The sequence below is a fragment of the Mus caroli genome, chromosome 11 (assembly GCF_900094665.2).
Source record: "Mus caroli chromosome 11, CAROLI_EIJ_v1.1, whole genome shotgun sequence".
NCBI lineage: Eukaryota > Metazoa > Chordata > Mammalia > Rodentia > Muridae > Mus > Mus caroli.
The window spans coordinates 16,710,440-16,734,118 of record NC_034580.1 but is presented as its reverse complement, the minus strand read 5'-3'; the positions used below and the strand labels follow the sequence as shown (position 1 = coordinate 16,734,118).

General features: G+C 45.1%; 1 protein-coding gene across 3 annotated transcripts; it reads left to right on the top strand.

Moving 5' to 3' along the window:
• Positions 1-3,775: 3,775 nt before the first annotated feature.
• Positions 3,776-12,395, top strand: Lgalsl (galectin like). 3 transcript variants are annotated; one of them, XM_029484072.1, is made up of 6 exons: positions 3,776-4,002; positions 4,132-4,242; positions 5,352-5,423; positions 5,567-5,655; positions 6,247-6,424; positions 9,189-12,395. In XM_029484072.1, exons 2-6 carry the CDS (start codon positions 4,231-4,233, stop codon positions 9,330-9,332), a joined length of 495 nt encoding a protein of 164 aa, XP_029339932.1. In that variant the 5' UTR covers positions 3,776-4,002; positions 4,132-4,230; the 3' UTR covers positions 9,333-12,395. The 3 variants fall into 3 exon arrangements, with proteins under 3 accessions (XP_029339932.1, XP_029339933.1, XP_021032444.1); XM_029484073.1 differs by lacking the exon at positions 3,776-4,002 and having other exon boundaries at positions 4,117-4,242; XM_021176785.2 differs by lacking the exons at positions 3,776-4,002; positions 4,132-4,242 and adding an exon at positions 4,608-4,716.
• Positions 12,396-23,679: the final 11,284 nt, after the last annotated feature.

The following is a 23,679-nucleotide window of genomic DNA, read 5'->3' as shown; positions in this document are numbered from 1 at the left end:
AGCATCAATAGTCCCAGTAATGCAAAGTTTTTGCTTTAGTAGTTCTGGTATCTTGTTAATCACAGCTGATTCTTCAGCCCCAGCTAACCAGAACTACAAAATCTTCACAATCAAAACAGCAATGGCCCTGAGCCTTTAATTTTCTCTCTGAAATTTCACAAGCCAGACCACCATCTTCTGCACTGTTCTCAACATTATCTTCCAAGCTCCTACACAGCATCTGATAGAGCTCTTAACACCGAATGGATCTTCTGGCCCAAAGTTCCAAAGTCCTTCCACAGTCCTCCCCAAAACATGGTCAGGTTGTCACAGGAATACCCCACTATGTTGGTACCAATTTGTCTTAGTCAAGGTTTCTATTCCTGCACAAACATCATGACCAAGAAGCAAGTTGGGGAGGAAAGGGTTTATTCAGCTTACAATTCCACACTACTGTTTATCACCAAGGAAGTCAGGACTGGAACTCAAGCAGGTCAGAAAGCAGGAGCTGATGCAGAAGCCATGAAGGGATGTTCTTTACTGGCTTGCTCAGCCTGCTCTCTTATAGAACCAAGACTACCAGCCCAGAGATGGTCCCACCCACAAGGGGCCTTTCCCCCTAGATCACTAATTGAGAAAATGCCTTACAGTTGTATCTCATGGAGGCATTTCCTCAACTGAAGCTCCTTTCTCTGTGATAACTCCAGCTGTGTCAAGTTGACACAAAACTAGCCAGTACCATAGATGAAATTTTTTTTCAGAGCTACTCCTAACTGCAAATTCTCAGGATAAACCAGCTGAAAATATGCCAAAGAGCTACACTGTGGGTGGACTATTTTGGAATGGTGTGTCCTTAGCCCCAACATTATGGTAACAATGGTGCCCTTACGATACACAGAGGTAGAGGCTTTAAGTGAAGATGTGTGTGTGTGGTTGGTTTTGACTTTGCTCTCAGGTTTTGCACTGTTGTCTTGCCAGGGCCAGAGGGTGGTCTCACTATGTAGTCCTGGCTTCCCTGAGGAACTTGATACACAGACCAGGCTGGTCATTGAACTCACAAGAGATCTGTCTGCCCCTGCGCCCCCATTGCTGGGATTAAAGACCTTTGCTACCATGCTTAGTCTTTTTTATGAAAGTACATTAACAAAATAGCAATCAAAGCACAGCCCAGCTCAATGAACTGTTAGATATGCAAAGTACAAGGACATTCAGTGTAGACATCAAACTTAAACTTCCATGTTCCTTGTAGAAGCTGGGCTGTTAGGCACTTAGTTTTTAATAACTGTTTCCAGCTTTGAAGGAGGCTGGAGGTCTGTGTCAGCTAGACATTTCCTCTCCAACTCCTGAGAGCCAGGTAGATGCTTCCCGTTTTCCCTCCTGTGGGTCAGGGCGTCTAAATCCCCAGGGGACAGAATGTCTCCTTCCTTCTAGCCAAACCAGGCAAGTTTCTGCAAAACTACAAGATGAAAAAGCCCTTTAAACCACCAAATAAAAAATAAAATAAAATCATAAAAACAACAAAAGGGAGGACTACGTGCCAACCATTGCAACCAGAAATGTGCAGAAACAATGAAGAGATGTAATTAGACTTCAGGTTCAGTCACACAGACCTATCACACTCTGGCAGATCAAGCACTGGACTCAGGTCAGTGGTCTCGTGGAAATCCCTGAAGGTAAGCTGGAGAGAAGGCTTGGGTACGCGGCAGTGACTCCCAGAACAGGCACTAATCTGGCTGTGAGGAGTCTCCGAACACCTCCCGTTCACAGCACCAGCTCTGAAGGCAGAAGCAGGGTCCTCTGCCTCCTCCTTGCCAGGCTTCTGTTGCCATGTGGAAGGGGACAAGGGGACATGGAACTGCATCTTTGAAGCCCCACGCTCCTCCAGGGAATGGGTCATGACTATCTTCTTCAGAGGGAGGCTTTTATTTTGGTCTGTAATTAAAACACACACAGGAGGCTGAATCTAGCTTCCCCATAAATAACCGAAGTTAATGAAATGTTCAAAACTAGTGTTGACTGCCAAGTTTTACAGCATTCTCCTAATTGTTTGGGTATGAGAAAATTCTGTGTATGTCTAAAAGAATCATTTGATAACTAGGCCATAGTTCCTAAAATAATCAAAACCTGTAATCATGTTTTGAAATACAAAAAAGTTTCTTGATAAATTGTGCCCTCCTACCTAAGTAGACAATCAAAGAATGCTGAGTTTGGAGATTTTTTTTTTCTCTTGTATGAATGTTGCTCTTAAGAGTGGAGACTAGCTTGACAAAAACAGTTATTAAAAACTAAGTGCCTAATGGACTTATAGCAGTGTGTGGGGCACTGTTTGTTAGAGTGGGCTGTGGCTTCCCTTCCCAGTGGGAGTCTGAGGGAATCAGCCTCATGGGGTAACAAACTTCAGCAGTGGGATGTTTTGCAAATCTTTGTTGAGTCCCAGTTCTTACAGCAATTGGGCAGGGTGGTGGCCGAGCTACAGGCAATGGTCTCCTCACAATGTCAGAGATCTGCGAGCACAGATGCAGGTTCACAGAATCTGAGCCCCCTCCACCTGTCCTCCTGCCCTGGCTACATGCTGCCTGTTCTCTGGCCCTTGTTACATCAGCTACAGGGATGCATCAACATCAGAGAGTACAGGTCCATGATGTGCCTCAGTGCCAGTATGCTTGCCCTGCATATTCAAGGCCATGGGTTTGCTCCCCAGAACCTCCAAAACCAAACCTCCTCTCCCTTGCTCAGAAACTTCCAGTGTCTTTCTGTTCCCTTCAGCCTTCACTTCTGCTCCACATGTCCAGCATTAATCTACAGGTCCCATCTTGCAAACTTTATCTTTACAGTTCCTGAGCCAGCAACCTCTTCTGGAGGTTGAGCCAGCCCTCCCTTTGTCCCTCCCTTCCTCCCTCCCTCCTTCAGAATTCTCAATGTCACTTTCCCAGACTACCCTACTTTAATAGCATCATCCTGCACTGTCTTCCTCCCTGCCTTATTTTTCTCTGTCTTACTACCTGTATACTTGCAAGTTTGCTTATGTCTGCCTCTCCTCGCTACAATGTAATTTCAACAATGCCCCTGCTAATTCTCAGCTCTTGGTCAACAGCAGACACTCAAAACTGTTGCTTAGAATGTGCTGAGTGCTCTACTTGGGAAGGTGTGTGAACCAACTTACTAATCTTCACAGTAATTCAAGATAGGATCATCATAGTAATTATTATCATGTCTGATGAAGAAATTAAGGCACGCTACTATCAGTAATAAGAAACTAAATTTGGACCCAAGACACCAGCCCTTTATAATAACCATGATACATTGTACCACGCTTAGCTAATAGCAAATAATTCAATGATTTTTCCCTACGCTGACTCTTAGAAATTCAGCGAATCAAAGTATGACTTTAAAATATCAAGTTTCTTGTAATTGCCTAGCATGTTAGAATAATTAATAGGTGTGAGTCTCAAGCTCAGACGAGTAAATAAGAGCAAAATGGGAGCCACAGTGACAACTCTGCAGCCTCTAATTCTGAGAACCGCTTCCACAAAGGCTCCGACTGTGGGTTACAGGCATGTTCCCGGTACCACAGAGATTACCACGATTAGCACTGGGCCATCAAGGGACACAAAAGCTGCAGAGACGTCGGGTCCCCCAAAGGGCCCCTCTGGGACTGTAGCAGCTCACTTGCTCAAGCTCCTTGCTTATTAGTGTGGTGATTCACACAGTGCACTAGGCAAGCCCAGTATGTCACCTAATAGAGAGTATGTTGATACAGCCTTATCTGAGAAGTTACATAATTATGCTAGTGTCGGGATACCATTACAGGAGTCTGAGCCTTAGAGTGAAAGAGGGGTGTATTCCCTAGGAAGTATTACACAAAGAATGGCTGGAGTCTCCATTACCCCAAACTAAGCAAGTGAAGTAAAATAGCTAAGGACAGAAACTGTGTCCACTTCAAGTTGCGGCTTGGCCGGGCACCTGCTGAAGAATGCTTCCGGGGACCCCCGACACTAGCCTGCGCTTCCCTGGGAACAGAGGGTTGGTCGGCGCTCAGCAAACTGTCCTCCTAGAGTCCTGGCTGCTTCTTTATTTAGGGTCAAATGTACAAGCCTTGGACCTCCATTCTCCTTCTCCTCCAAACAGTGCAACTATCTTTCCTCCCACTAGGTTGGAATTCTCTGAAAGAAGCCATACCGGGTCTTCCTCTTTGGAGTCCTCCACCTTCTCTCGACCTCACTCCTGATCAACCCCCAACAGTCCCCCAGGATGCGGAAGGAGGTGAGTGAGTAGGGTACCGACCAGGAGTGTCCCCAGCACCTGTCACCTGGCCCACCTGGGCCCACCCTTCACCCCTTTCCCCAGCCCCACCCACCTTCCCGCCGACAGGCCACCGCCCTCCGGCCTCCAGCCACGGTCCAATGGCCGTAGGGCAGGGCACGCTGAGCAAGCCGCGGCTCCCGGGCCCCGTCCCCGCCCTGTTCCCGGTTCTCGGTTCCCGAGCCGAGCCCTGCCGCCTTTAAATGCCACCCCAGGCCAACACACTGCGGCCCTCGCCACCGTCATCCCCTCGCCGCCGCGATCTCCGCGCCGCCCGCCTCCCTTCCCCCTCCCGGGCCTGCGGCCGCGCCAGCCTGGGGCGTGCACGCGCGCCGGTGTGTGCGCGCGCCGGCTCGGACCCGCGCCCGCCGCCGCGTCCCCGGCGCTCGCTGCAGGAACATGGCGGGGTCGGTGGCCGACAGCGACGCCGTGGTGGTGAGTGCAGCGGCCTCCCGCGAGGCGGGTAGCTCAGAGGGCCGGGGCGAGGACTACGGACCCGCGCTGCCGCGGGAAGCGCGGTACCTGTCAGCCGCCGCGGGGTGCGAGCTCCGGGGGCCCCGGGCGCGGGGCAGGAGGGCGCCGGCCAGGTGCGCGCTGGGCGCGTGTGCGTGCACGTGGGTTAGTGTGGGGCCGCCGTCCCGGCGTCCGGGATTTACCCCTTTGGAAACGGTCCCGCGCCGGGGGCTCCCGAGAGAAGCCGAGCGCTGCCGCTGCACTCCAGCCACGTCCCCGAGGACAGGCCAGGGGGCAGAGACTCCGGGAGCGTTTGTGCTTGAAGAGGGGCCTGCCGCCCACCTACACGGGCTTTGCTTCCCGGGTGGGCCGCGACCTTGAATTTGATCCGGTCTCAAGAGCCTGGGGATCATCAGAGGCTTAGACCGGATGGAAAGGCCGGGTTTTGTTTCGCGGTTATTTAATGGGCTATAAAGAGGCATCATATGTAGACACTGCCTGTGTGTCTGTGGAGGGCTGCTGGATCCCTACAAATTTGTGTTGATTCCTCATCCTTCCATTCACTCCCTAATAAACAAGGGTCTGTGGAAAGCCAATCTGTGTGCTTCTATTTTTAGAAACTTGATGATGGGCACTTAAACAACTCCCTGGGTTCTCCAGTTCAAGCCGACGTGTACTTCCCAAGACTGGTAAATCAATGTGCTCCGTGTCTCTGCCTTTTCCCCTCTGGTGCATTTCCTTGCTTTCTAATGGGTCTGATTTTTCAGGGCCAAGGGTTTGGCGCTTCTCTAACAGCCCGTAAACATCCTGTCTCTCCCCTCTTCCTTTGCAGATAGTTCCATTTTGTGGGCACATTAAAGGTGGCATGAGACCAGGNAAGAAGGTATTAGTGATGGGCATCGTAGATCTCAACCCCGAAAGGTAAGGGCAGAGCCCTGCCATTGCTGAGCCGCGGCGGCTGCCTCCTCCCCTTCCTCTACTTGCACAGTGTCACTAGTTAGGAGTGCCAAGAAAGTACCATGTTCCCATGAAAAGAATGTGTATGAATCCTGGCCATCATCTCTCCAGATAGCTATTTATATCAGTGATGATAAAAATAGGCCTACAGTTAATCTTTGACCCTTGCGAAGGCCAAAAGACTTCTTTTTTATGGTTTTGAAACATGGTAATTATAACCAAACTTGTTAGAATAAATAAGAACCAAACTTACAAGATGTTTCCCTTGTCAAGTTCTGTGGCTGTTTTTGAGAACTCTGAGATGGATTAATGCAAGGGTGGCCTGGGGCAGTTGAAGTTTTCAGTTGCAATTATTTTCAGTTCCACTGGAGTTTTCACCAGAGCCTACTTGAGGTAACAAAATATATTGGTTTGAGTGTAATCTTTAGTCTCTGTGTTTAAACTGTGTAAACAGTAGCAGCCCATTAAAAGCCGATGAACCCACTGGAGGAGGAACTGGGTCAAGTTAAAATGTTACATCTGACTCCTGGCTAAGTGACACTGTTTTCTTTCTAGCTTTGCCATCAGCTTGACCTGTGGTGATTCTGAAGATCCTCCTGCGGATGTGGCAATTGAACTCAAAGCTGTGTTCACAGACCGGCAGCTGCTCAGAAACTCTTGTATCTCAGGAGAAAGAGACGAAGAGAATTTGGCATTCCCTTACTTTCCATTCGTCCCAGACCAGCCGTTCAGGGTAGGTACCTTGAGTGCCTGATGCAGTGTTGGCAGGGCCCCTACTTACTCTATCTACTGTGTGCCAAGAGCTCTTTAAGAATTTCTTCATGTCCAAGAAATTTGTTGCCCGGAACTTGTCTCCCGGCCGAGAGAAAAGAGTAAAAAACAACAAAAGAAGTCTGTTTGCTGATAGACATTAATGCTTGCCTTAGTAGCTGTTGACTCTCTTCAGACCATATGTTTAGTTAATGGATGCATATATGCATACCTAATTGCTAAGTACTTAACTGTAATTCTACTTAGCCAGTGTGGAGGTATTAATTATTTGTTAACTTCTCGGGTGGTGCTAGGGATTGAACCTTGTGCACGTTAGGTAAGGTTTCTACAACTTAGCTACACTCCCAGTCCTCATTTTGATTTCTGTTTTGAAACAGGATCTCACTAAATTCCCCGGCTGGCCTTGAATTTGTAATCCTCCTGGCTCAGTTTACAGAGTATTTTAGATTACAGGCCTATGCCATCAGGTCAAGCTGGGGTATTAATGTAGTAATAATTTTCTGTGTAATTCCCAATATAGTGTTAGGCACATAAATAACCTACCCCCAAATATCTGATTGATCACTAAATATTAGTAAGTATCCAGAATTTTCATGTTTCTTGGCCTAAATACCTCAAAACTTTATTAGTTATGGGTTTAAAACAATTTAGTGGTTTATTATTTCATTTTCTCTTGTTCACTTTGCTAGTGAGTCCATATTTGTATAATTATTTTCCCGTGTGGGTTAATTAAGCGTGTCTGTTTCATGGTCATAAGCTGTGTGGCTGACAGATTTCTTCCCTGGGGCTTGGGTAATACTCGTTTGCTCCCCGACTCTAACAGGCAGGAAACAACCCAGTTTGCCACCCCATCAGGCCGCAGTAGCGCTCACTACCTTACTCTGCAGGACAAATAAGAGGTGCAAGTCAGTCATATAAAAACAGACTCGTGTACAGGGCAGGCTGCTGTCTGCATAAATCGTACCATACGTCAGTAACGGCACCTCGGTTAAAAGCTCTGTGCTACGCATAGACCAGAGTAAACAAAACTGCTCTTGATACTTTACACTTCACATGGGTCTTCTCAAGAACCGTGACTGTTTCTCTTTCTTTAGAGTCTAGAACAAAACAAAAATCCATAACTTTTTTACATCAGTAAAGGGAATGAGATTGCTCCCCTTATGACCGTAATCTAGGACGTTTCCCCCTTACCTTAGCTCCTCCTTTAGAATGGTAAGCGCTTGTGGGCTCCTCTTGCTATGCCACGTTCTTACGTGGTAAGCCACATGTGTGTGTGACACACACACACACACACGTGAGCTTGCAAACTGGAAGGCAATTCAGGTACCATCCTTAGGAACACCACCATCTGCCTCCCTCAGTGGCCTGGATCGCACTGATTAGGCTAAACTGGGCTGACGAGTGAGCCCAGATCCCCACCACTCTACTGCTGGTATTACAGGTGCATTCAGGACCTGCCATTCTGGTGGGAAAATAGAGAATTATACTTGGGTCCTCTTACTTACCAGTCCAGCATTTCCTCAACAGAGCTATCTCAGACGGTAAATCCTTATGCCTGGTTCATGATTGTGAGCCACTGACTAGAAGGGTTACATTGCTTCCCAGCAACAAAAAAATGTAGTGAGATAAGCTGGGTGGTGGCTCATGCCTTCAATCCCAGCACTTAGGAGGCAGGGGTGGGCGGATCTCTGTGAGTTCAAGGCCTGTCTGCTCTACAGAGTAAGTTTGAGGTCTACCAGGGCTACACAGAGAAACCCTGTCTCTAAATAAATAAAGTTTACACAAATGGAGTGAAATAGAACTTCTTGATGGTATAATTTAAGCAGTAATATGAATTAAATGTGACTGATACCACATATGGCATCTCCTAATGATAACTGTCAATGCTTTTCTACAAGCATCATAGCACAGCCAATTCTTAAGCTCTGTGGTGGCCAGGAGATGGTGGCTCATACCCTTGGTCCCAGCACTTGGGAGGCAGAGGCGGACAGATCTCTGTGAAATTGAGGCCAGCCTGGTCTACAGAGTGAGTTCCAGGACAGTCAGAGCTATGTGAAGAAGCCCTGTCTCAACAAACAAACAAGCAAACAAACAAATTTAAAGCAAGCAAACAAAATCCCAACAAACCTCTGTGGTGAATTATGGAGAAAGAGAGGGAAAAGGTTTACCATGTGGAGTCAGTGTTTGTTTGTTTTAACAAAGCCTTGTTAATTACACATTCTTGGTCCAATGCTTATTACTGTGTAATCTCCCTTAGTGTTTATTTACCATGATTGTCTAGACTATTATTAGATGCTGCTAAGGGCTACCAGCCATGCATCAGGAGAGGCCCCCCTGCAGGTAGGATGGCTTGTTTGGCATGAGTGTCATGTGAAGAGATTGGTGCTTCTTCACACCTCTACCTGGAATATGGGAGGAATTGTCTGTTCCAAATCTTTCACTGGTATGGAGTGGTGATTCTCTAAGTGGGTTCCCTGCTCCAGCCTTAGCACTGGGGACGGTGCAGATTTTTAGATCGAGCTCTGGACTTCCTGAATTGAGAGCTGGGGGAATGGAACCCAGCAGTCTGTACCCTAGCTAGCGTTCAGCAATTTGTGATGTTTGAGATTTACTGTGGGCCTTGCTTTTCTTCCCCACAATGAAGTGTGGTTATGTTGTTGGTTTTCCCCTTTCTCCAGCAGGGTTCATCCAGAATTATGCATTGTTACTATTTTTGTTTCTTCTAGGTGGAGATTCTTTGTGAGCACCCGCGTTTCAGAGTGTTTGTGGATGGACACCAACTTTTTGATTTTTATCATCGTATTCAAACGTTATCTGCAATTGACACCATAAAGATCAATGGGGACCTCCAGATCACCAAACTTGGCTGATGTTTAAAGCACTTCTATTTCAAATATGATCGATCAGGTGCCACAACTACATGTCTGAAAGAAGTGTCCTAGCCAGATCTGGAGACTTAAAAAAGAAAACAAAAACAAAGACAGACTTCACTGTCTCTTTCTGTGCAGTCTAAGTCCAGAGTGACAACCTCATCTGTGGTTTGCCCAGAAGAAGAAAACTCGCAAGAAAGACACTGAGCCATTATACCCAGAACAAAGTAATACATTTATGCTAGTTTTTATTCAAACTAAACTAAAATGGATTTGTGATGATTTGTGATTTGGTAGCAATTACTAATCATTTCAAAGCAAGGTGATATTTAGAAACAAAAGTGCTAAAGACCTTAAAAACAACAACGGTACATCAAATCTGCACTGACGTGGAATTGCGTAGCACAACCGACATTTTAGTCAGGGTATTTACATAGAATGTAGATTGTGCAAGATTTGGTTCTTATGTTTTCTTGGGTTTTGTTTTGTTTTTGGCACAGCATCTTGTTAACTTGGATTTTTAGGCATTCTCGATTAATTTATTTATATTTAGTATATGTATTAATGTATCAGAGAATGAGCAATGTCTACAAATTATGAACTTAGGTTGCAGGGGAAAATTTATGCAAAACAACCATAAAATAAGTGGATTTTCCCTTAAAGAATTTGAGTATATTCTCCTTACCCCTCAACTTTGGCTTCTTAACATAAATTGCTATAAGTGCTTTTGGGGACATTTTTGCAACACTTCGATAAAGCTCTAAAGTTCTTGTCGATGATGGGAACTTTTGTTTGCGTTGCTTTTTCTCCTTCCTGTGAATNAGCACAGTATTGGCTTCCTTAAGGCTAACTACCCCTTAGATTTACATACTAGCTCATTAACTTGTTATTAAATTAATGGAAAGCATATAAGAGGTGATTGCATAGACAGCTTTTTAAATAACTATATATCAGTTTTTAATAGTATGCTATGAAAATGGTTCCAGAATGCAGTGTTAAGCAGAAGCAAGTTGCCCCAAATTACTTACTGAGAAATAATTTATATCAATCGAGGCTGTTAGCTCATTGTCTACTTTTTCTTCTGAGACCCTGCCCAGTATCCCTAGGCATTGGCTGTTAGCTCCTTGTATACTTTTTCTCCTGAGACCCTGCCCAGCATCCCTGAGCAATGCCTTTGGAGCTTCTGAGTAAACAGTGCTGCCTCCCTGGTGGATACGGTGGGATCCAGCTGGGTCATCTGAGAGATCAAGTCCCAGGATCTCAGCCGACAGTGACCATGCTTCCAGGGAAACTGCTTCTCTGCGCTTGCAGAACCACCAACAGGCTGCAGGTGACTAAGGTATCTGCAAGGTTAGATGCTAGGTGTTTCATACACTGCGAGGGTCCTAGAGAGAAGGGCTTTGGCATTGCTTTGGGCAGGTAGTGGGAGAAGAAAGGGATCCTGGGTGGGGTGTATTTATATATAATTTAGGTTTTGTTTGTACAGTGTATATGTCTTATTAGGGCACCTCTTCGTCCTTCGCTTTTAAAGTTTTTTACACAACATGCAGAGGCACTGAAGTGGCCATGTCATCTTCATGTGTCAAGAATGTAGACAGTGTTTCAGAACCAAAGTCTAAGATAAACAAAGCAAAATCAAATAAGGAATCTTTATAGAGGATATATTTGGATTCTTCTCAACTTTGAAACTGTTTAGCACAGTTCCATGGTGTTATATACAAAGCCTTGGCCAAGACCCGCTGCATCTTAAAAGGCTTTCTGCTCTAGCTGGCTTCTCAGGCAGCCAGGAGAGCTGCTTTGTAGCTCCAGGGTTTTTGGGTTTTTTTGTTTGTTTGTTTGTTTTTTAAGCCTGTGAGCAATATCTCATGGGTTGAAAAGCCACTTTAGAGGAGTGTCTGTCAAGAGACTTAGAACACACCCCGAAAAACATTTATAAGATTTGGATTCGATTCATGCAGTAAGCATCCCCCTCAGGAGGGATCTTCTAAGTGGCCAAGCATGTGTAACTCAGCAGAAGCTTGGGGACAGGGAGTATAAGAGATTGGAAGTGGCTTTTCTCTCTACCCGTCAGCTAACTCAGAAGCAGCCAATCCCGTACTAGGCTGCTTGGTACTGAAAAGCAGTATTAAACTCCCAGATCAGCCTCCTGGGAGGTGTCTAAGTGGTGCATGGAGTTGATTTTGGACTAGTTAATCAATAGGGGCCACAGCCCAACTCACTGTCCAAATGGCTAGCTAGAAACTGGGACAAGTTCACAGTCCCCTCAGCCTGAGAGGTCAAATGTGGGGAATTCAGGATGGAAAGTGCAATTTCAAGCTTCCTGGGGAAAGCACTGCACTCACGAGGAGTTCTGTCCACCCAGGGCCAGAGTCTCGCAATGACCAAAACCAAGGGATAACAATCAGGCTCTGGGGCAATAAGCAGGCTTTAGACAATCTGCAGCAAAGGTGGAGGAAATGTGGCTATCTACCACGTTAACAGATGACTTCTACTTCCTGGGCGATCCCAGAATTGTCTTAAAATGATTATTTTTTTAAATTTTGAAGCCCAGTTTCAAATCTTGCCAACTTCTCTAAAACTCCCTAAGAGATCACTCTTAGAGTTGATGACGCATTAAATGGCAAATTCATGTGCATTAAGAGAAAAATATCCAAAAAAGGATCAAGCCCTCCTGCCTTGAGAAAACAGCTTTGGCATTTTCCAGCATTAATGTAAAGATAATGTTCCTATGATGACATATTTTCAAAGAAACACTTTCTTATTTACTGCGTGGTGTAAACTGTTGTTAAATGTGTTGTTACATTATGTCACTGCTGAAAGTTATTTGCACTATAATAAAGGAATTTTCTACAAGATAGCTTCTGGGTTATTACATGCTGCATTTGGCTCTAGATACAATGTATTATCATAGACCATGTGCTTAATAGTGGTCTCTTTATCTCACATGCTATAAGACCATGTGTATGTGTGCTTCCCATATTGATAAAGGCTAGAAAAATGTCTCAGAGGCTCCAGAGACCCAATGAGCTTATGTTGTGGATGCCTAGGCTCTGTTTTAATAAAATATAAACTCTGATATCTGCATGCCCTGACCTTACTGTTTGGTGCACAGTTCTATGAGGTTAATGCCTAGATTTAGTATGTAACTATTTAATCAGGATACAGAGGTATTGTTTCATCCTTCCAAAGTCCCATATATAAAAATGTCTCCAACTTCTAACTTAGGTCAGGCAGCCCAGTGATCTGTCTCCCCTGCTATAGCTTGTAAATGACAGAGTCACAACATGCACCCCACAATGTCTTAGAGTTGGCGTCTGATTTTGCAAGTGTTTAGCTGCATTCGTACTGCTTCAACCGTTTCCCCTTACACTGATGAGCAGTGTTCCACTGTAAGGGCATATATACTGTACAGTGGCATATTTTATCCACTCTCCTTTAGGATGCAGTTCATCTCCCTACCTTCTCCTTCCCCCTCCCCCCACCACTGTCCAGATGTCTCTGTGTAGTTCAAGCTAACCTCAAAATTGCAGTCCTGCCTCCACACCCTAGGCTAACTTCAAGTTCTTTGGCTTTTGACAATGGGTTCTTAACATATCTCTAAAAACAGTTTTTGTACAGAACGTACACAACAGCAAGGCTTTTTGTGTTCTTTCCTGCGGTTTGAATGATTAGGGAAGAAATTCGATCCCTCGGTCATTCAGCCTTCAAGTAAAACTGGATAGCTTATAGAAGAAATCCCAGCTTCAGTTACCAACACAGGGACAGACTCCCATACTGAATCTAGGGTCTTACTCCTAACTAATTTCAGGAATTCCTTCCTTTTTGGTGTCTCTGTTTTATTATTTTATTGTGTTCTTATATATCTCACCCTTCAGCTTTTACTCCACCCTAATCCCTTCTAGCCCCTAACACCAGAGAGGAGAGAAATAAAGGTAGAAAAAAAAAAGGATGCAGACCTCTTTAGGCCACTTCCTGCTGACAAGGATGGCCAGTATCTTGAGGCCAGTCTAATCTTTGACCTCAGAAGGTCATCGATCCAGCAAACCAGGAATAAGCAGCCGCAGGGGGATGGGGATGGGGCAGCTGCCTCCTTCAGAGTACCTCCCACCCCTCTCAGGAGCTGGCATTTATTCCCTCTCCAGAGTCCCCGGAATTGAACTATCTGCCACTTGGAGAATTCACGCCCCTCCTAGAGCATGAGGCCATCACAGTTAATGGCTGTGGACAAACTGAAGCGGCCCCATATCCCACACCTGGCATTAAAACAAAAACATATTCACATAACATAATTTGGGTTTTTTAAGGGACCAATTGTCAGTACACTTTACTTTTTAAGAGGGCAGAACTGTGAGGTTTGCTACTTGCTCTGTCTTGATGTCTGCACTCCAGGGAGAGAGAGGTTTTCTAAGGTAAGAGAGTTACCTTAGGCTTCCAGGAAGAGAGATGAGCGTCCCCCCACCCCCACCCCCTGGCCAGTCTAGAAATGTCCTTGGGGGATAGGACATTTTGCCAGTTTTGTGAGGCAAGCTAAATTAGATGGTCTAACAGAGATCGGTAATTAGAGCCTCTAAAGACTGCAAACACTTAGGGCTGTCATTCATTCAACAGGTGTTTGGTGACCTGTGTCATTGCTGTTCTAGTCACTTGGATCCTCAGTGAGTAAAAAAGCCCCAGGTGGTTTTAAATTTCAAGTGTATAGTCACCCAGGGCGTCTATCCTTACCTCCAGGAAATTGTATCTGTGAATCTAATAGTGCCCAGGAGTTTGTATTTTCAAGAGAAACATCTTACATGTCGGTGGTCTTAGATCCCAGATGAAGCAGCCCTTCAAAAGGTCGCAGTCGCTGAATCGGACCATTGGCCTGGAGTTCTGATGTGCAGAGACTGTTAGGAACTCCTTTTCAATAGGCTGCCTACTGTCCACTCGACCCCTGGCAGCACATGGCAAGCCATGTCTTGCTTTAACCTCTTATTCCTGACTCCTGCCTCTTCAGCCAAAACGTACTGTAGCAAAAGGAAAGCTGTCTTTCCTATAAAAGCCCTTGTTTGGGTTGGGCAAGGGATTCATGCTGTCATCCACCTGGAGTAGAGCACACCCTTAAAAGATTGAAGTCCTGAGAGAGGCTCATCTTACTTCTTTGTGTTTCAGTCATCCACTATGAGGCCCAGACAAGACCAATGCATGGTGCCTTACAACCTGAAAAGAAGCTGAAGGCAAGGCCAGAGGCCCAAGCAACTTTTCATGGGACCTTGGAATCAGTTCAAAAGCCTCATAAAAAAATGTACCTGAGTGTACACTCGCCTGCCCCCAGCTGCAATCTCACAACGATTTATCCTTTAAAAAAAAGTATCCTATATAAAGCAGAAAAGTGCCTTGCAAAACACACTTGGTAATTAATTAAAATGGGTGTGTCTAGGGTGCTGAAACAACCCAGTCTAGAGAGCAAGAGAAGAAAATAGCCACTGACTTGTTCTGTTACTTTGATACACCCTTCCACTACCCAGAAGGAGACAGTGGCCAGGTGAGCAAGCCTGGGAAGGAGAGGCCATTGTTTGATAGGGTTACACAGACAGTGACTAAATAATAGGCTATGGGAGGTAGGGAGCCAGCCACAGGCCTTGGGCAGGATTTGTGGTTGAGACCTTAGAGGCCTTCCAAGCTTTCAGGAGCTACAACAATCGCAAACATTTGCTAATAACATTGCACCTCCCAGTCTGTTGGTATCTCTCCCTCCTTTCTTTCCTTTCTTCCCTCTCTTCCCTGTTGCCCAGGCCACAGCACCCAAATGGTCTTAATTTTAAAACAACAGAAGCAAATGATCAAAGCTTACCTAAACTGTCGTTCTGACCTGAGGAGGAGCCGGTCGGTCTATGGTCAGGACCTGTGACAGTATCCCCTGGATAAGAAGTGTTTTCAGGTGAGTACTTTAAATCCTACCTCCAGTGGGAAGAAGGGGGACTGGTAACCATGTGCTTGGAGAGCCAATGGTGGCCACAGGCTGGAATAAAATGGTTTTGACAGCCAATGTTTAAAGTAATCATGACACCTATGTTTAAATTAGCCCTCCATATCTTTATAAAGAAACAATGTAAAACATGGTGATCTTCATGACTTTCAATTCATCAGAATGTTTTTCATACAACTACATTGGAGTCTTTTTTAAAATTTAGTGAAGGACTGACCTAGTGGCACATATCTGTGATCCTGGCACTTGGGATCACAGTAAGAAGGGTACAAACCTGAGGCTAGCCCGGGCTAGCCTGGGCTACCTCCTCAAGGAGATAAAAAACAAACAACAAAACACAAAATGCCCAGAATCCAATCTAAACTAATAATGTTAGGAAATATTCAGGATGGTGTTTAAAAATATACTTAGAGATTTTTCTGTGCACATATAGGTGTGTATGCTTGGTGTGCATGTACACGTGCATGTCTACATGTATTTAGTCACATGAGTATGCGTGCACGCACGTGAATGCTGACTTTCACAGCAAAGACTTTATCCACTGAGCCATTTCCCTAGACCCTACTTAGCAATACGTTTAGTGTAAGTTATTACAACTATTATAATACCAGCAAACAGGGATTTATCCTAACACAATTAAAATAACCTTTAGCACAGGATTAAATAGCCCTTAAGGTAATGATAAAATGCTGAACTTAACCAGGGGAACTTAACCAGGAAGAGAGGCACTTTTAAAACAGTGAGGTCCTACTGGAAACAAAACTGTAGTATCATCATGTAGTAGTATGACCTGGTAGGATTCTAGTTAGCCATTTCTGTATCACTGACTTTTTAAGTCCTCACATGAAGACGGGATCCCACATGGCCTGAGCTGGTAAACGTCCACTGAAAGGGTCTGGAAGGCAGTTACTGTGCTTCCCTCCAAGGCTTGATTACAACACCTCACACTGTCATTGCTCTTCAAGATGATGTCATGAGAGTCCCCTTAGAATCCTTCCAAGTAAGGTACACAATTTTAAAATCTCTCTCGCAACTGAAAGAGAAAATTCTGGCCTTTTTTTATTGGTTGTACTTTTAAAGTGTGTGTGGATATTTAAGTGTATGTCTATGATTCTTCTCACATCTAAGGACATCACTTCTGATGTGACAATTAAGCTAGATATGAATAAAGCCCTTTCAGGAGAAGGCCCCATGTTTGGGTTGTAACAAGAGATAAAAGGCAGGCACCATCTGCCCTCAGGGATTTTGTGACTTGACTGGAAATGTGTGGTATAATATTAAGGAAAGATTTATGACTGTACATACTTAGAACCAGAACGGGCAGAGCCATGCACGCTCCGGGGAGCAGGAAGGTTTGAGAGGATAGAACTTCCTGCTGGGTTGGCTTCTCCAGGAGGGCTCTGAAGTCTGAACAACTCTAGTGCTACTTCTACAGTGACCAACGTATACTAATGTCCCACTCGATCTTTGGGGTCAATGGGTATTGACATTTTGGCTTCCTCAAGAAAGATTTCAGGGAAAAACTGTGTTGTTTTGTCTTTCGTTTCCTGTTTGGGGAGGGATAGAGTTTTATTTGGTAGCCCAGGCTGACCACAAGTTTTGATCCTTCCCTGCCTTAGGCTCTCCAGTACCAGGATTACAGATTTGCAACACCATACCCAGATTTTTTTTTTCCTTGTTTGGACTTCCTTTGTTCTGCTTAATTATAAAATATTTAAGTTTAGCAGAAAGGTAGCCCCTCCTTAACTAAGCCTTGAGCAAGGACTGTCTATGAGAAATCACACTGTGAATCTAACAAGCTCAGACTTTCTCCACCTATTTAGCATCAAAACAAAAGTGAACAACAAAACATGTTGTATAGATGAGGGACTTCTGAAGTCCTGTGGGCAACTCACCTGTTACTCCTGCACAAGAGGCAAGAGCCTAAGAAAAGGGATGGGGTTCAAACTGCACTGGGGAGTTGTTTCCTGGCCCTCTTATAGAGCATCCATCTGGCTTCCTGCAGTGCTATATGAAAATTGAAAGACACCATTTGTGTGTCTTACACTTTGCCCCTAACTGCAAACCAAGTCCTTCACCTCATGTTTGACCAGTGAAACAAATTACTCCAAAGCTAGAAGCATGTACACACACACACACACACACACACACTCACACACACCAACCTAAAAGTATAACACTAGACATTGTGAGAGCCAACTTCTGCTGGGCACATAGCTCAGCTATGTAGAACTTGCCTAGTGTTTACAAGGCCACTGTTTAATGCCCCAGCTGAGGGGAAGAGATTGGGAGTGAAGGGATTCTTGACTGAAACATCCCTTTCAAAAAGATTAAGCCAGTCTTCCTTTATATATCTGTATTTACTAGCTGACTCGTATTTATCTCTGTATGCTGATTTTAGAATCTAGTTTATGAATGGTACAAACCTACGTTATTTATCACCAGAAGGTAATTTTCTTATTATATAGGAAACCTATTCTATGTCCTGGATTTTAGACACAGCTTTATCTAATACAGCTGTGGTGACTGGGGAAATATTCTATAACCCACCCTGTCTAATATAGTGGCCACAAACTTATGTGACTATTAAGCACTTAGAACGTGGCTAGTGTGCTTGAATGATTGAGGAATTTAATTGTCAGAGCGATAGGCTTGCCAAGATCATGTTTGGACTACTAGGCCCTCTGAAGATACCAGAGCAGAAGTTTATATGTTGAACCTATAATGTGCTAAGTATTGACTGTTGAGTTGATTAAATTAGAAATCTAGAGTATGGAGCTGGAGAGATGACTCAGTGGTTAAGAGTACTTGCTGATCTTGCAAAGAATTTGAGTTCTGGCATCCACATGGTCGCTCACATCAGCCTGTAACTCTAGTTCCAGGGGATCTGATGTCCTGTTTTGACATCTGTAGGCACCAAGCACACACATGATGTACAGACAGACAGACAGACAGACATGCAGAAAAAAACCCTCAAACAATAAACAATTAAAAGTAAGACATGTGGAAGAAATGCACTGCTGCTCTGCTTGTTAGAGACAGTTCTCTGCCATGATCTCATCAATGCTTTGGAAAAGTGGGAAGTGGGGCCCTCAGAGGAATTAGGTCACTTAAAGTGTTTCTGTAGCAGTCCAGCAGCCATGGAGAACTGCGTCTACCTGAAAGGATGAGGTTCGAGAGAAGGATGAAGCCAAGACAAAGGTTCTGATCAAGTCTCAAAGTTTAATATTCATTCAGCACCCGGTTTATATAGGGAGAGCCCACTGACCCATTGTGGGTCAACATTGCAACATTGTGGGTCAGCTTTGCAACATTGTGTTGCAAAGCAAGCTCAGTGGGCAGTCTATTCCTCAAAGCTCCTGTAGGAAATTGCAAATGTGGTGAGGCCAGATGACTCCAGCTAGGTCTTAAAACCATTGTGGTGAGCACTCAAGGTCTGTTTAGCCTACTCAAGGCTCGGGGAAGGACACATGTTTCTGTGGGGCCTCATCTTACATGGCCCTTCTCCTACTGCTGTTCTCTGCCTCCTGGCTGCCATGATGAGACGTGCCCTGCTCTCTCTGCCCTTATGGAGTGTCATATCTGCAACCATGAAAAGAATTCATGAGTCTTCTCCTTTAGGTTGTGATAGTTAATGCTGATTCTCACAAGGCAGGATCTGGGCATGTCTGTGACATGTGACTTTGATCAAGTCAATTGAGGTGGGGAAAATCTGTGGGTGGCATTGTTCCATGGACTGAGGTTTTGAACGATATAAAAAGGAAAATCTAGATAAACACTAACATTTATCACTCTCTGCTTTGAAACTGCGAATGCATTGTGACCAGCCACCTTCTGCGCCTGCTGACATATTTTCCCCACCACAATGGACTGTTTTCCCTTGGACCCAGAGTCAAAATAAGCCCCTCTCTCCTTAAGTTGCTTTTTATCAGTTACATTGTCATGGCAGTGAGACAAGTAACCCAGACAGTAGTTCTCCAGTATTCTGGTCATAGCAACACAAAAGTTCTGATACAGAGCCTAAGCCCTTACCCCCTTCAATTCAGGAACTCTGTATACATCCTAAGGGCTAGTGGAGGTCTGTTCATACTGGCATCTCTGTGTTCCTGGAAGGAAGTCAGAGAAGAAAGACAAGCAAGACCATTGTTTGCAAAGCTTGATGCTGCTCTTCTGGGACACTGAAGAGTCTCTGTATCCTTCTCATGCTTGTCTTTCTTCCCAAACCAACCGTTCTGTGAATCCACCTCCCTGGACCACTGCAGGGAGACATCAGCAGGATGGTCTGCAGTCAGTGTGCAGTGGTGTGTCCAGCCACACACCCCCAACCTTTCCCACATGTCAGGCAAAGTGTCACACGACCTCCCCAGTCTGTCAGCAGCCCCTTCTGTACAGCTGTCAGCAGCAACACAATGTCTGTCGCCACCAAGCCGTAGGAGCACAGTTTTCTGTGGGGAATTACACAGAGCCGATGCATATGACTATCACCCTTACATTAGTGTGCTTGTCCAGAGCTCCAGATGTAGGTTTTGGAGATGGCTCAGGGGTGGGAGCATGAAGACCTGAGTTCCAACCCTTCGTACCCAGGTACAAAGTCAAGTGTGATTGTGCCTGCCCATAATTCCAGAGTTGGGGGACAGAGACAAATGAATCCCAGGAGGCTCTGGTCAGACAGCCTAGCCAAAACGCCAAGCCTCTGGTTCAGTGAGAGACCATGTCTCAAGGAAGTAAGGTAGACAGTGATGAAGGAAGACACTTAACATCTGTCTCTGTCCTTCACATACATACGCAAGGTTTTCACACACACACACACAGTTAGTTAGTTAGTTAGTTAGTTAGTTAGTTAGTTAGTTAGCTAGTTAGAGGTCAGTTGACAATGTGCTACAACATTATCATCTATATACAACACATTCAAGAACCACACAATTGAGTTATACACACACACACACACACAAAATATCTAGTTATGTTTTAAGTAAATTTATGGCTTTGTTTTGGGCTTTATTTGTAGCTGTCCTTGGGTTGAAAGCTCCTGGACTTTCTAACAGGTAAGTGACTAATCTTCCATGCATTGTCCTAAAACCAATCTTAAAGAAAAATATAATATTTGTGTATCCAAAAGGCCAACCTACCTCAGAAGGTTATATGCAGCAAAAGCAAACAAAATAACAATGCTAGTCGTGGTTTATCCTCCCCAAACACCCTTACTTTCTCGTCTCTCTTAGTGTGTCCGGTCCCAGGCAGCTCCAAACTTTCCCCCAGTGCCCTTGAGGCAGAGCTCTGTGGCCTGTACAACCACTGCCATTTTCCATACAGGAGGGGAGTCTGCCCTAAGAAAAAGAAGATGTCCCTGCCTTAGCTTTGAGAAATTTCTGCTTCCTTTCTTAAAAATCTTAAGGCATCAAAGGCACTAAAGTCAGGACAGATGCCAGGGGGAAATTCCAGCCATTCCTAGCACTTGCTCCTCTCATGCCCAGGTTAATGTTGCCCCTGGCTTAGCAGCAACTCCATGCCAAAGACATCCCCAATCTCCTGGCTTGCTGAATGTTTATCACATCCTTGGTGGCCTGTACCACACGCTAGCTTTGTTTCCACTGCATCCTGAGCATGTAGATGGGCTAGATGCTTAATAATGAATAAATGCTTGTTTGTGAATATACAGGAGCCAATTCACTTCTATTTAAAAAGTCTTTTTTCCCTTTTGGTTTTTTAAGACATGGTTTCTCTGTGTAGCCCTGCCTGTCCTAGAACTCACTCTGTAGACCAGGCCAGCCTCAAATTTAGAGACTCTCCTGCATCTGCCTCCCATGTGCTGAAGTTTAAAGACCTGTGCCACCACTGCCTGGCCAAAATTTAGTTTCTTAAGACAACAATAAGCATTGGCTGGCTCATACAGTATCTGGTATGTAGAAATTTCAGAGCAGTTCAGCTAGTGGTTTCAGTATGGCTGTCACCTAGGGCTGCAGCAATCCAAAGTTAGGTAGGCAACAGCTACAGCATCCAGTTACAGGGTGGCCTACACTCAGGGCTGTGGGTGCACAGTCTTCTCTATAGGACGGCTTGAGTGAACATAGAGATTGACCCAGGAGTTAGCATTGAAGGAAAAGAGAAGGTGGACTTTAGAAGCCACACTGCTACGTTATTCCATGACTTACTCAGGCCATCCCTATCCAGCTGAGAGGGAGTGACACCAGGAGACAGGCCTAGGAACTGACTCCTAGCTCTGCCATAGGTGTGGCTGAACTTTGACCCTTTCTTTGCATATGCTTGGAATTGCCAAAGGAAGGATCCTTATGACTGTTAAGATTCTGTACTCAACCCTAGGCTGCCGTTGCTCTGGAAACCTACATCCTCTCTAGAACGCAGCCCCTCTGGGGTGCACATCTCCAAACCCTCAGAGTGAACTGGAAAAAAGACAACATAAAGAACACAGAAAGTCCCAACAGACCTCATACTGCAAATTACTATTTTATTAAAAACTACATCAAAATCTCAAAATCATCCATCAGCAGAGGGTGGAAAATGGATTCCTCCTGGGAACTTTAAATAAGCATAACTGTATGTTGGAAAATAATCTACTTTTTCAGGTCAGCAAAATATATAAGTACTCTTGAAAAGGTGTGTAAAGTGAGCATTTCTCTAACTTCAGGTTAAATGTTTGTCCTTCTAATGGAATTGAATGTAAAAGCCTAGAGTAAAGTCTATTGCTAAACCTAGTCAGAGGTCACTAAGTCAAATGTACGCATGGAGCAAGCACAAGACATGATTAGGTAAAATGGACACACCAGCAGCTATCCCTAGACCTAGCCCTTGTTGCAACAGAAGAATGTGATGCCTTTATTATTTTTTTAAAAAAAATGCCAAGTAAGTAAAAATAATGTTAATTATGTAGGTCATCGTGGGCCTGGATCTGGCCTACCAGCTGCCATTTTGCAACGTCTACCATGGATCAAAAGAACAGATAGCAGAGTAACCAGATACCTGATTGAGTGCTGGGTACAGGGTGAGAGGGGAGAGTAACCAGATACCTGATTGAGTGCTGGGTGCTGGGTGCTGGGTGCTGGGTGCTGGGTACAGGGTGAGAGGGGCCTTAAACTCCTCAGCCTTTGGATTCGTCAGGCTTACTGAGAAAGTCTCCCATTGTCCTTGCCACAGACTTCATATCCTAGAGCAGGCAGAAGGTGAACAAACATAACAAGAAGAGTAAGAGAGACCAGGAGCCCAGTGGGCACAGGAGCTAATAGGTACATGTTGAGTAAGCCTCATCCACTGGGCCTCTGTGTCAGTGAAGGCACTTCCACAGTGGACTCTCTTCTGTGGGTTACAGCAAGGCAGCAGGTTCTTACACAGCATCTCTCTGCAGGCATAAAATCATCCAGAAACAGGCCTGCACCTTTGCCTTTAATCCTAACAACAAGCAGGAGGCAGACACAAGCAAGTTCCTGGGAACCTGAGGCCAACCTGGTCTACATAGTGATTTCCAATTCAGCCAGAGCTATAAAGTGAGACCTTGCCTTTTGAGTAGAGTCATTGTCCGAGTGCAAAAGCAAAGCCTGGTGACAAAAGGATTGTGACTTGGATCTTGCCACTTATCAGCTGTATAGCCATGTTGATTAGTGTTGAGCAGTCTAGGCCTCGGGTTTCTCATCTGCAATGTGGGGTTGCAACACTCTGTACACAATGACTGTCGGGATGAAGCAAGAGATGCTCCATAAGATACTTATCCGAGCACCTAGCACAGAGTTCAGTAAGAGGTCACTGTCAGACCACATCAAGGTGACAATCTCCATAAACCATGGGGCGGTGTGTGTGTGTGTGTGTGTGTGTGTGTGAGAGAGAGAGAGAGAGAGAGAGAGAGAGAGAGAGAGAGAGAGAGAGAGAGTCTCACATGTGGGAAACAGTACCGACATAGGTGACTGCTCTGTGGTGAAGTTCAGTGGTTAGCTGGGTATCAGGTTACTGTTTTTGGCTGATTCCTTGGGAGCAGTTCATGGGTCTGACCCACCTCCTAGTGTTGGTTAGAAAGGCTTAATTAGTAGCTGGGAGAAGAGCATCCTCATTCCAGCAAGCCAGCAGAGTGCATCCTGCAGCCACAAGGGATGGGAACAGCCATTTATAGACCCTAATGAGCTTGTTGAGCTGAGATCCTGGGCCCCGGAGAGCCTTACTAATTACCCCACTTGTTTGTTTGGGCAGCTTGACTTCTCACTTGTTTCCGGTTTTCCTCACTGCGCAGGCTCCCTTGCTGAGCTCGGCTCTGCTCCGCCATGTGTACCCTACACATCCTTTCTAAGTAGCGTCTAAGGCTCATTTGGCAGTGCAGAGTTTGTATGAGACAGCCTCGGGATTTCTTCAATCCCTTCTCAGTCCACCTGAACAGCTTTC